We start from the raw sequence: 11,761 nt of genomic DNA, 5'->3' as shown, positions 1-11,761 counted from the left end.
GCTACTTAAAGGTTAGAATGCTATTCGTTACTTAACGGTGTAGAGTCTTATCCTATGCAAGACTTAGTGGCTTCCATATGTTTATATTGGGGAATGAGTATTTGCACCATATGCCACCATGCAGTCATGGCTTTTCTAGTCCTGCTGTCTGAACAGTCACACAGCTTGTTGTCAGATGTGCTTAGAAGGGACTTGGCAGGAGGAATAAAACTGCCCTATAAACTGCTTTCTTTAATAAACTGCCAGTGAGTACTTGATCGGTGCATTTGGTTTTGTGTTTGTAAGAACAGCCACTTTTGGGGGCACGGAGGAATCAGTAGAGTGGCCTTGCTACAAGGGACAGTGCAAGACCAGACTGAGCCTCACTCTGTTGCTGATATACCCCATACCAACTCATTCTAGAACCAGCGCTTGAGACAGATCTGGAATGAAGGTGATGTATCTGCCCTGCCCAAGGTCCATGCCACCACAGCAGCTTTCTGGTATGCCAAAGCCAGGGGCTGAGTCACAGGTTGCTACAGGGCGGTGATCCCTGGCTGTCCACCATTCTCTCCCTGCTGACAAGGCTGGGGAAGTTCAGACCTCGCTGCCACCTGGCATCCCCCAGTGCTGTCCTAGGAAGCAGAGTACTTGTAAGTGCTGGTAACAAACAGCTATTTACTGGGATAATTTGGGGGCAGTAGCTAGCTGCTTTGAGCTCCTATCCCAGAAAAGGGGTGCTGTAGAGGACTCCATCATAACTGGGAAATGCACAAAGTATTTAATGAGATTTTCACATAAACGCAAAAGAGAAGTAGAGGGGTGAGAGAAAGCTTGAGCTAAGCATCAATCCAGTTATGGCCTTCTTCCATTTAGTTGCTGGAGTTATTTCAATGGTGGGGAAAAACAGAACTGGAAGAGCTTGGCTTGAAGGGATGTCACTGAGGAAGCATGGTAGTGAGTTGTTGAATGTTTTTATTAGCAAACTGAGAACAACTGGAAAAATAAATGCATACAGTACAGCCTACGCTACAGTGTGGCCTAGGTAGGTGTGTCAAAACATCCTTATTATTTCAGAAGGAAAAAATGGAGATACAAGTATACAGAGAGAGCCAGAGAATTAGAGTCTTGAAAATTCATTAAAAAAATCCAAGTACTATTTAGTTATAATTGTAGCTACTACACCCACAAAACCAAACCAAAACGGCAAAACCCCACAAACCACCCTGAAACAGCCAGCATTGAAATATTAAAGGCTCCGAGCTACGGGAAACGTATGTCGTTTACGTTTAGACACAGAGCTGCAAGATCTAAAGGCCCCCTGAGAGCCACGGCCTGGGTGCGAGCTGAAAACGTGAAGCGCCATTACTCTTCTGACGGATTTTCGAGGGCCCGCCAGCCGGCGGCGGGACAGCTGACCGTGCGAGCCACGGCGAGCGCCGGGACGAGGTCCGTGGCCGGGGGACGGCGCCGTGCTGCGGGGACACCGGTGCCGGGGCGGCAGCACCTCAAGCTGGCTCAGCCTTCCCCGCCGTGAGAGACGCCGCCCCCCGCCCGGCCTTCAGGGCGGTGCGGCGCCGACATGGCGGCCGGGGCGGGGGCGGGGCCGCGCCGTCCTCTCGCGAGAGCTCGCCGTTCGCTGGCGCCCGTGCCCTTGCGGCGCCATGGCGGGCTACTGGGATGGCCCCGAGGGCGAGGACTGCGCGCGCCGCACCTGGCTCACCACACGCGTCGGCGCCGCCGCGGGTGAGAGGATCGGGGCGACCGCGGCTGAGGGGACCGGGGCGGGGGGCGGCGAAGCGGGGCCCGGGCGGTTACGAGGCGGTACCGCCGGCCGCCCCCTCACCGCCGGCCGCGGCTCTGCTGACTGACGCCGTCGTGTGTTGCAGGCTTGGTCGGGACGGCCTACCGCATTATACTGCAGCAGCCCAACTCGGCCCTGGCCGCCTTGCAGATGGCAGCCGCGGACAGCGTCACCATGGGTAAGGGCCCGGGGCCGCCGTCCCCTCCGGCCGGCGGTGGCGGCGACCCGCGGGCGGGCGCTTCCCCATCGGTCGGTCGGTGTACCGGGCCGCCCTGCCCGCCGAGGCCACCTCTGCCTTTGACTTTGTGCTCGGTATCGGGTGGTGGTCCTCCTCCGCACGCCTCGGAGGCAGGTGGTTGTTTTAAGGATGGAAGCCGAGAGCCGCAGTGGTACAATGGCTTGAAAGACGCGCAGAGCTTCACAGTTGGCGTTTCCTTTTGCGGCGTTTCCTCTAACACACTACCTACATGTCAAATCGGAGTAGAATAGAACAGAAGTTACTCACACGTGGGTAGTATTTTCTGCTGGATAAGGTAACACCAGTAATATGGGCGATGGGGACCGGAAGAACTTCTGGGTTAATGCTTGAGATGGAAGAACAGCCATGTCAGCTCAGGCTGAAGGTGCATCTGCAGCAGTCTCTGCCTCCCATGTTCTTTATGTAAAGACATGTTCTTTATTTGCAGTTTAGGTGATGCATTTTTTGCAATCTAGAGTAAAAGGTACTTAGTATTTGCAAACTAGCTTGTTTAGGGCCAAAAGTATAGTGGAAGCAAACTCATTATTTTACTTCATATGTTTAGGCATTGCACTTAATAAATCACACTTGAAGAGCGAACACAATGGTTTTGATGGCAAAAGGAAAATAAATGTGGGGTTTTTTTCCATCATGCTGTGTAGCCAAGAAGAAACCATGTAGTTGTCTTGAATTTGCAAGAGAAAGTGGACACTGAAGAAATAAGCAGGCAACTGAGGGGGCTATTCCAGATGCAGGTGCAGATCCGCAAGACTGAAGCTCCCCCAGCCCCTTGGCAAGTGCACAGTTTTCTTCTCACCAAACTCATCTTGTTTTTCAGTCTAATTTAATGGCTTATGTCACCTCTGTCTCTCCCTGTGCACTAGTGCTCTGAACTGGAAGCTGGTTCGGTTCACAAGCAGTTCAGATCGGCATTTTTGAGTTGTTCAACTCTAAAACAGGACCTGGAATCTCCTGTAATGAGTTGAGTCATAGAAGGTCATTGTGATGGACTGGATAATGTAACCAATTATGACTTCAATAAATCCCGTAATCCTAAACCAGCATATTGAATCCTCTTACCAATTCTTGAACCTGAGGAAGAGCTTATCCTGTCCACTGTTAAGGGGCCAGACCTCATGGTCTGAAGCAATGTGTTTTGCCTACAGACTCCTGTAGTCCAAAGCAGAGGAAGCAGGGAAGCTGAAATACAGTCCTTGGTCTGTGGGTTTTGTTTCTTCAGTGCTCTTTTCAGTTGATTTTAGGATCAGCATAATTGCATTTTCTGCTGAAAAACTGCAGAAGTTTGTAACGTGAGCTTGCAGTTTACTAGTTTACCATAGAGATTGAAAATTTTTGTCCTGGACATTTTTGTTGTTCCCAAGAAAGATGAATTGAAATCTGCAGATGCTGCCTGGGAGCCAGTTTCACGTTTTGTGATCAAGAACCTGTATTACAAACAAAAAAAGCTTCTTTGTGTATTTGCTTGACAGAGTTATTTGCCAAAGTTTGCAGTTATATCGATGTAGGGTCTGATGGGATGAGGTGTGTAATTCAGTGGACAAGACAATGCTACTTTGCAGTTTCTTAGTTCGATTCAAAATTCTTAATTCAATTTCAAAATCAGTTTACAAAAAGAATAATTTAAAAACTCAATCCATTTTTCTACTATCCAAAAATCATTGCAAGCCCCAGGCAGGCAGAGGAGTAAAGTCCCAGGACAAACCAACCTTAAGGAGAGCAGACCTGTCTGAGTTTCTCTACCTGATTCCCTGTGAGGCTGGATTCACAGGGACTTGTGAGCTGAGTTTCAGCACAGAGCTGAAAGAGAGCTCTGCTCTCTCCTACGCCCTGGGGGAACGTGCTACAGAGAAACCTGCTTCTCTCTTCTCTTACGATCTGGCTGTTGAGGGGGTGGCCCATTGTGTCATCTGGAAGGGCTCTTATTAAGTCTAAGCTAATAACCAAGCTGGATGTGGTGGTGTTTGTCCATAGCCATTTGAATGCACCTGCCTTGTGTGCTGGCAGACAGCAGGGTTCCTGGGGATCCGGCTAACGGCTGAGCTGGACCTGCTTGCTCAAGACCTGTGTGGTACACAGGTGGCTGCATGGCTGGACCGGAGGAGGTACCAGAAGGAACTCGCTGGGATTTGTATAATGCTGAGTCTCACCATAGTGGCTAGGATATGATGCCCCTGGGTAATCGAAATCAGATCTTGCTTCATTTTCCTCTTTTTTCCCAGAGGAGCTGTTGTACAGTACTGTGCGTCTCAAAAATGTGCTTTGTATGTAATTCTCAGTTCCTTGAAGAGTTTTGGTTTGGTTTTTTACCTCTTGTTTACAGCTACACTAGGAGCTGTGTTTGGCGTAACTACCTGCCTCAGTGCCGAAATCCGAGAGGAACCAGAGGATCCCTTGAACTATTTCATAGGAGGCTGTGCAACAGGAGCTGTCTTAGGTGCAAGAGGTAAATGTAGATAATGCCTGTAACAAAGTGAGCCCTCTCTCTTTCTATTAGGGAAAAATGTAAAATAATCTTGATGTCAGGCTTATTTGGTAAATATTCATCTCGGCATCTGAATTCTATTTCATGCCAGTTTCGTTGATGCTCCATTGTACAGGTCTGCTAAAATAAATACTGCTACAGAAGGACACCAGAGATAACATCAAGCTGATTTACAGAATGAAAAGAGAGTTGACCCAGTACTGCCAATTATAACTAGCAGTCATAACTTGAAATTGCAAGATATGAAAAACTAATTGTGGAAATCCATATTTTCCTGGCAACAAATGTGATTTATTTTACACACAAAATATAATCTAACATCTGCCTTGTGAATTCTTCATGCACTTTAAGGGACAAGCTGTATCTTGCTGCTGTTCCTCCTATGGCATCTTGTCAGGGTAGATTAACTCCTGCAGGTATTTATGCAGCTCTGTTTTCTGTAGGCTTTCAGACTCAGTGTTAAAGATGTGAAGGATTTACTGAAGTTGTAATTGTGGTGAAATAGAATTTATCTTCAGTTTTCCTAGTTGCTGAGCTGATGAGAATTTGAAGCAGTGGTTGTTACTTTTGTCACTGAAATAAGCAATTTAAGATTGCCTATGTAAGGAGATGGGGTAGTGGATTATAGAAATTGGTATTTCAAATTGCAAGCTAAAAGGATGAGAACACTTAATTTAAAAATTAGTCACTTTTCTGATTTCTCTTGGCAAACTGTCACTGATGGTCAAGGGACTGTGAGTAGCTCATGAAAAAATTGCAGAGTTTGTCGAGATCTACTGTATAGTACTTGTGCCCTAATAGATCATTTACGGTTTGATGTGTTTTTTCCAGTTCACAGTTACATGACCGGTACCACGGCATGTTTGGGGTTTGGAATTACCGCTGCTCTAATGAAGATAGGTAACAAGGAGGGCTGGAGGCTGACGGGACCTCCCAAGCTGTAAATGTAGCCTTTCCCCCCTGCGAACTGTCTTTTGAATGCTGTATGTAATAAGAAGTTGTGTAATAAAGATACTGTCAAATCAGCAGTTGTCACAAAATTTTTTTGTCGTCCAGCTGTTTACAGTGTTTGGGCTGAGACACAAAAAAGGTGGAGCTGTTGGAGAGGAAGCTTCTTCTGCTGCTCCTGCTGAGATTTCTAGGCACTATGCTTCTGTCTGTATTGTGCATGCAAGCTTGAGAGGTACAATTACTGTTTTCAGTCTGGTCTTTTGGGAGTTGTTCTTGTAGTTTTGAGTGGGTCCTGCAGGATTTTTTGGCAAGGGTTGGGATTGCACCGCACTGAGACAAGTAAGATCAGTAAGGGTTTGGAGTCAAAACTTCTGAAGAGGCACTTGGCTCTAGGTTGATGATGAGGAAGTTGGGGTGGGGAAGGTAGGTATAGATTGCCCATAACAAAGTGTTCAGGAGCCCGGGGGCTTTCTCCAATAAGCATTTAAGGAAGTCTAGAGCCCACAACTTCAGGATTAGAATGGGGGAATAGCTGAGGTTGAAGGGACCCCTGGAGATCTTCCTGCTCAAAATTGGAGCAGGTTGCTCAGGGCTGTGTCTGGTTGAATTTTCTGTGTGCAAACAGGCACATCCAGCAAAGCCACCAAAAAGGTGTAGAGGGTTGAGGCACAGGATGCACAAGGAGCAGTGAGAACTGCATCATTCAGTCTGGAGAAAAGAAGGTTGAGGGCTGATCTAATACCATTTTTTCACGACTTAATGGTTACAGAAAAGGCAGGCTCAGGTGCACAGTAAAGGATGTGAAATAACAAGCACAAGATGCAGAAAGGGAAATTCTAAGTAGATGGAAAAAAATTCTCACAGTTGGGATAGATAAGTGCTGAAGAATGGACTTGGAGAGGCTGTGAAATCATCTTTGGGAGGACACAATTCAACCAGGCACATGGGAATATGAGGGTACAGGGACAGAACATTTGGGGATGGGGATGGGAGTTAATAGAGACAGGGAAAACTGGCACTAGGGGAAGCAGGGATGTGGGGTAGGGGAACACAGGGAGGTGTGAGGGGAGGGGACAGGAGAGAGGGGAACAGCAGTCAAGGAGATTGGGGGACTCAAGGACAGCAGAGGGGACAGAGTGACACAGGGGGACACGTCGTCACAGCCATGGCAGGCTGTGCTTCTCCCTGGTATGTGCTCTCTGTGGGCACGTGGGGGTCCTGGAGGGTGCAGCATGGTCCTGGGGGTGCTTGGGGCTGGGCCAGGGTGGACCAAGGGGCTGATGTCCCCATGTGCTCCCTGGCACCAGAGCTGGGGGAGCCCCGGCTCTTCAGTGTGGGGGCCAGTGGGGCTGGGCTCCAGTTCAGGAGCACAACCGGTACTGGTGGATGTGTCACCACCCGTGGTGCTGGGGGAGCAGGGGGGTTGTTTCTCCCCCACTCAAGGACTTTTGAGGGGGCCCTGCTTCACCCTGGGCTCTGGTGGTGAGCAAGGTTTAGGAGGGGGCTGATGAGCCAGAGACCGCTAACAGGGCCTGCCCGGGGTAAAACCCGGGGTTTACAGCCCTGCCTGCACCTTCCTGCTGCCCAAGAGAGGGAAAAAACTCTCGGCAGCTTCCACCCACCCCGCTGCCTGTCCTCAGGGGACTCGAGTGTCCCTGCTGCCCTGTCCTGGGACTCCGGCGCCTTGGACCTCCCTCTGCCTGCACCTCTCCCAGCTCTCGGCCGAGGCCACGTGCCCTGTCTGGGCTATAATTACCCGGGCACATGCCTCTGGGGTCACAGGAGCTTCCCGGAGCGGCAGCAGGCGGTAAGGGGGGATGAGTGCATGGCACGGCACAGCACGCAGCAATGCAGGACACGGCATACAGCAAGCACAACGCTGGGCTGCAAAACGCGCGGCTTGAGCGAGGACACGCAACACCGTGCAAACACAGCAAGCGACACGTGAGGTGCCACTCGTGACGGGGAGGGGGGGGCAACAGCGTGCAGCGCACTGCGGTGTGACGCAGCATGCCACGCGAGGATCAGCACACCCTGGCAGTAAGCGGTGCAAGAGGGAGCACAACGTCAGACACAACTCGCAGTGCAATGCATTGCGACATGCAATAGGCAGCGCGACATGCGACAGGGAGCGCACAGCAGACGCTGCCAAGCACCAAACGGGTGGCACAGGTGGCTTTGCTGGGGAGCCATGCCAGGTGCCAAGTGGCTCTGCCGCTGTTGGAGCACCAGTAGTTTCGACTATGGGGCAATGGTTAGGGAAGGGCTTGGTGGCTTCTGCTATAGGACAGAGGGTTTGATCATTGACAGTGGACTGAGCTGTGGGGCAGCGGCGTTGGCTGTGGGTCAGTGGCTTCATCCTGAGGGTTCAGCAATGAGGCAGATGGGGGACTTTGGTGATGGATCCAGTGGCTTTCACTATGGGCAGTGCCAGCAGCAAGACCCCGTGTCCCCAGCCAGGACTTCTTCCATGGGCCAGAGGCTCTGGCTGTGGGGACGGCACCCTGACCCCCCCACTCTGTGTTCCACAGGCAAGATGTGGGTTGCAGAGGGGCCAGCCCCAGCCCAGTGGAGCCTGCGGGATGGGGCCCATGCCAGACACTTCCTGGCCACGGCCGACCACCTCCGCACCGCGGGACTGCTGGTGGACGTGGCCGTGGGCCCGGAGGGCGACATGGCCCATGCCGTGGTCCTGGCCTCCATCAGCTCCTTCTTCCTCCGCTTCCTGGAGAGCAGGACCAGAGAGCTGCGCCAGGGCCCCCCGCCCAGCCTCCCCCTGCCACCTGGGGCCACGCTGTGGGGTTGGCGGGCCGTGCTTGCCTTCGCCTATGGGGGAACTGTGCCCCACGGCCGGGAGAAGGAGGTGGAGGAGGCTGCCCGGGTCCTCGGGGCCCCCCGGGTAGTGGCTGCCTGTGCCCCGCGTCTGGAGAGTGACCCCCAGGAGGGGGGACCTGAGCCCCTGGAGGAGCAGTGGGAGACACTAAGAGCCATGGAGCAACTCCATGCCAGCGGCCTGGGCTGCGACCTCCAGCTCTGGGCAGGGGACGAGGTCATCCCAGGTGAGCCGGGGGTGGGGGGTCCCCCAGGAGGGGCTGAGGAGGGGGACAGGGGACAGCTGGGCCCTCTGCCAGGCACGCTGGGGGCTGAGGCTCCAGGTGCGGATGAGGAGCGAGAGGTGCCCACAGGGCTGGTGTCCTCGGGAGAGCTGGGGCTTTGGTGGGAGGGGGCCAGGACACCCGAGTTCCCAGGGGGCTGCCCAGTGCAAAGGGTCCCCTGCTGCCTCCCACCATTCTTCCTCCTTCCCTCCAGTTCAGCGCCTGGCCCTGAGCTGCTCCTGTGACTTCTTCCGGGCCCTCTTCACTTGTCCCATGCGGGAGGCCACCCACGACCCCGCTACCCCGCTGGCCACGGGGCTGTCCCCAGCCGAGCTTCGCCTCCTCCTCTCCTTCGCCTACACGGGGGCGGTGGCAGGGCCGTGGCCTGCGGTCCTGGAGGCAGCCGAGACCTCCCTGCGCTACCAGGCCTGGGGGCTCCTCACCCTCTGCCTGGATGTTTTCACTCGTGGCCTGACCCCAGAAACTGGCCTGGATGTGCTGGCCTTTGCTGTGGCTTACGGGCTGGCCCAGGTGGGCCGCGTAGCAGAGGACTACATCTTGGCCACCTTCCCCAGTGTGGTGGCCACACCGGCCTTCCTGGATCTTCCTGCACACCTCCTAATCCGCCTCCTCCGCTCAGACGGTCTCAATGTCCTCCATGAACTGGAGGCCTTGGAAGCAGCATCACGGTGGCTTATGGCCAATGGAAATGGCCAAGAGGATCTAGCCAAGGAAGTCCTGTCATCTGTTCGCTTTGCCCTCATGTCCGGCCGGGAGCTGAAGAAGGTCCCGTCGGTGGCTGCAGGGGTAGCTGACCCAAAGGTCCTCCGAGAGCTCATGGTAGCAAGTTTGGCCCCCATGGCGCAGCTGCCATGCCGGGTGCGTTCCTTGCAAGAGGTGCTCGTGGTTTGTGGTGGAGACAAACTGACGGCCAACCTGGCTGCCCGGAAGCCCAGCCGACACCTCTGGTTTGCTCACCGCTACCTCAGTGCTGTGGGTCTGGTGAAGCAGGTGGAGTGGCGGGCACTGGGACACTTTCCTGATGGCCCACGCTTCCGCCATGCTGTAGCTGTTGTGGGCAACATCCTCTACGTCTTGGGTGGAAAATGCTACTACGGGGTCCGTGACACCCTGGCCAGTGTCTATAGGTGAGAGCTACAGAGGAACTAGTGGTTGCATGTAGCACCAGGACATTGTGGGATCAGAGGAGGTGTTGGTGGAGCTAGAGCTGCCCCATGGACCCAAGGCATTGCAGCATTGCAGTTGGTCAAGTGGGCCCAAGGCATTCTGGGGCTGGTTGGGTGTAGGACTAGGAGGTGCCTTCCCACTCTGGAATGTGACAGGCTCTTTGGGGGTAGGGCAGGGAGGCTCCTACCTGGAGATGCCTTAGGGCATTATGGGTTTGGTATTGCCCAGAAGGAGGGGATATTCCCATGCAAGGAGACCGTGTGGCTCCAAGGCTTTATGGAATTGGCTGGTTGTAGGTGGGTTGTTGCCCTTAGCAGTCCCCACATCACTTCGTGGCATTGTAGGTAACAGGTAGCCTCTTGCCTCTTTTCCTCTCAAACCCAGGTATCAGCCTATGGATGATTCCTGGGAGCGCCTGGCCAGCATGACCTGTGGGCGAAGCTACTTTGCTGCTGTCGCACTAGGGGATTTCATCTATGCCCTGGGGGGCAGCTCGGGGGAGATCTACTGCACAGACACTGTGGAGTGCTATGACCTGGCCAATGATATCTGGAGGTGAGACTGCTCCACATAGACTCCTGCTTTCCCCTGCCCCAGGAGACCCTTGCGTTGGCCAGTGGTGCCCATTGAGTGGTCCTTGGGTCACTGATCCTCCAATGGAGAATGGGCCTACAGTGGCCTTTGGGAGAGGTCTACTAGGTGTTGAGCAACCATGTCCCTTGGGGGTCACTGGGTGTTGGCCAGTGTTGCCTATCGGGTGGTGAATGAGTTTTTGGCAATAGTATTCACTGAAGGTCTGTTGGCCACTTGCCAATGAGACAAATCATTTAAACATTTTCCAGCTGTCTTCATTGGGTGCGCTGTTGGGTGTTGGCCAATACTGTCCATTGAGGGACTCCACTGTGGGTTGACCAATGATGTCTTTTGGGGTCTACAAAATGTTGAACAGTGATGCCCCTTGGGCATCCATTATGTGTTAGCTGATGCTGCCCACTGAGGCTCATTGGGTGTTGGCCAGCGTTGCCTGCTGACCAGTCAATGGAGCCATGGCTCACTGGGGAACTCCTGGGCAGGCAGTCACCATAGGATAGCCGTGCTTAACCTGCCCTTCACCCCCCCCCTCTCTCCTTGCGCAGGAGGTGCCAGCCCCTGCCAATGGCTCTGTGTGGGCACGCGGCGTGTGCCCTGGACGGTACCCTCTACGTGTCAGGGGGGTGTGACGAGGCCTGCCAGTGCCAGGCGTCCTTGCTGCGCTACAGCCCGGGTGAACCTGCCAAGCTCCTGGCCCCCATGAATGGCCAACGAGCTGGCCACATCATGGAGGAGGCGGGTGGGCAGCTCTATGTGGCCGGGGGGCTGTGCCAGCGGGACGGGCAGACTGGCTACAGGGACCAGCTGGCCTTTGAGGTCTACAGCCCCAAGCTGGACATCTGGGTCCTCCTCAGCCCCCTGCCCCATGCCCATGTAGCTGGGGGCGCAGCTGTGCTGGGGGGGGAACTGCTCATACTGGGAGGGTACAGTCATGAGACCTACAAGGACACCCACTTGATCCATGCCTACCAGCCAGGCACCCGGCGCTGGATCACCCGGGGCACCTTGCCCCATGCCTATACTGACCTCCAAGCCTGTGTCCTCATTGTACCGCCTGCCTTGCGTGGTCCCAGCTGCACTGAGGACCCCTTGAGATCACCTGAAACCCCCAATAATACCTAGGGGGGCTTACAAGCTCTGCACCCCATACTGGGATCCCCAGGTAGCATCCATGGGCACCTCTATGGGACAAAATTGCTCCCAGATCCTCTCCCAGAATGGGTTCCCCCTGTGGTTTCTGGTAAACCCCCACCCCCAGGGTACATGCCGTAGACTGTAGGGACCCCATGAGACACAAAGACTCACCACACAGCAATCCCATGCCTCCAGGAATACTCACTCCCCTGCCCCGAGCCCTTCACTGGGAGCTGGGGATCCCCCAATTTCCTCCCACACTTGGGTTGAATAAAAGT

The 11,761-nt window shown here is 53.9% G+C and overlaps 2 protein-coding genes across 2 annotated transcripts; both read left to right on the top strand.

Moving 5' to 3' along the window:
• Window positions 1-1,626: 1,626 nt before the first annotated feature.
• NDUFA11 (NADH dehydrogenase (ubiquinone) 1 alpha subcomplex, 11, 14.7kDa) lies at window positions 1,627-5,578 on the top strand. Its single transcript, XM_010580597.1, has 4 exons — window positions 1,627-1,725; window positions 1,869-1,961; window positions 4,363-4,485; window positions 5,356-5,578. Exons 1-4 carry the CDS (start codon window positions 1,644-1,646, stop codon window positions 5,466-5,468), a joined length of 411 nt encoding a protein of 136 aa, XP_010578899.1. The 5' UTR covers window positions 1,627-1,643; the 3' UTR covers window positions 5,469-5,578.
• A 1,549-nt stretch (window positions 5,579-7,127) lies between these two features.
• Window positions 7,128-11,566, top strand: KLHL33 (kelch-like family member 33). Its single transcript, XM_010581948.1, has 4 exons — window positions 7,128-8,534; window positions 8,785-9,718; window positions 10,143-10,313; window positions 10,883-11,566. The coding sequence occupies exons 1-4, from the start codon at window positions 7,595-7,597 to the stop codon at window positions 11,469-11,471; spliced, it is 2,634 nt and encodes an 877-aa protein (XP_010580250.1). The 5' UTR covers window positions 7,128-7,594; the 3' UTR covers window positions 11,472-11,566.
• The last annotated feature ends 195 nt before the right edge of the window (window positions 11,567-11,761 follow it).

Source organism: Haliaeetus leucocephalus, unplaced genomic scaffold (assembly GCF_000737465.1).
Source record: "Haliaeetus leucocephalus isolate CR32 unplaced genomic scaffold, Haliaeetus_leucocephalus-4.0 Scaffold76, whole genome shotgun sequence".
In the NCBI taxonomy this organism is placed as follows: domain Eukaryota; kingdom Metazoa; phylum Chordata; class Aves; order Accipitriformes; family Accipitridae; genus Haliaeetus; species Haliaeetus leucocephalus.
The sequence above is the reverse complement of the archived record's forward strand: the minus strand, read 5'-3'. Positions and strand labels throughout refer to the sequence as shown.

Bases quoted from the DNA above. Each gene is read 5' to 3' on its own strand.
- KLHL33 (XM_010581948.1), top strand. From the start codon at position 7,595: ATGCGACAGGGAGCGCACAGCAGACGCTGCCAAGCACCAAACGGGTGG. The intron at 8,535-8,784 runs GTGAGCCGGGGG...CCTTCCCTCCAG, and splicing joins AGGGGACGAGGTCATCCCAG to TTCAGCGCCTGGCCCTGAGC. The intron at 9,719-10,142 runs GTGAGAGCTACA...TCTCAAACCCAG, and splicing joins ACCCTGGCCAGTGTCTATAG to GTATCAGCCTATGGATGATT.
- NDUFA11 (XM_010580597.1), top strand. From the start codon at position 1,644: ATGGCGGGCTACTGGGATGGCCCCGAGGGCGAGGACTGCGCGCGCCGC. The intron at 1,726-1,868 runs GTGAGAGGATCG...CGTGTGTTGCAG, and splicing joins ACGCGTCGGCGCCGCCGCGG to GCTTGGTCGGGACGGCCTAC. The intron at 1,962-4,362 runs GTAAGGGCCCGG...TCTTGTTTACAG, and splicing joins CGCGGACAGCGTCACCATGG to CTACACTAGGAGCTGTGTTT.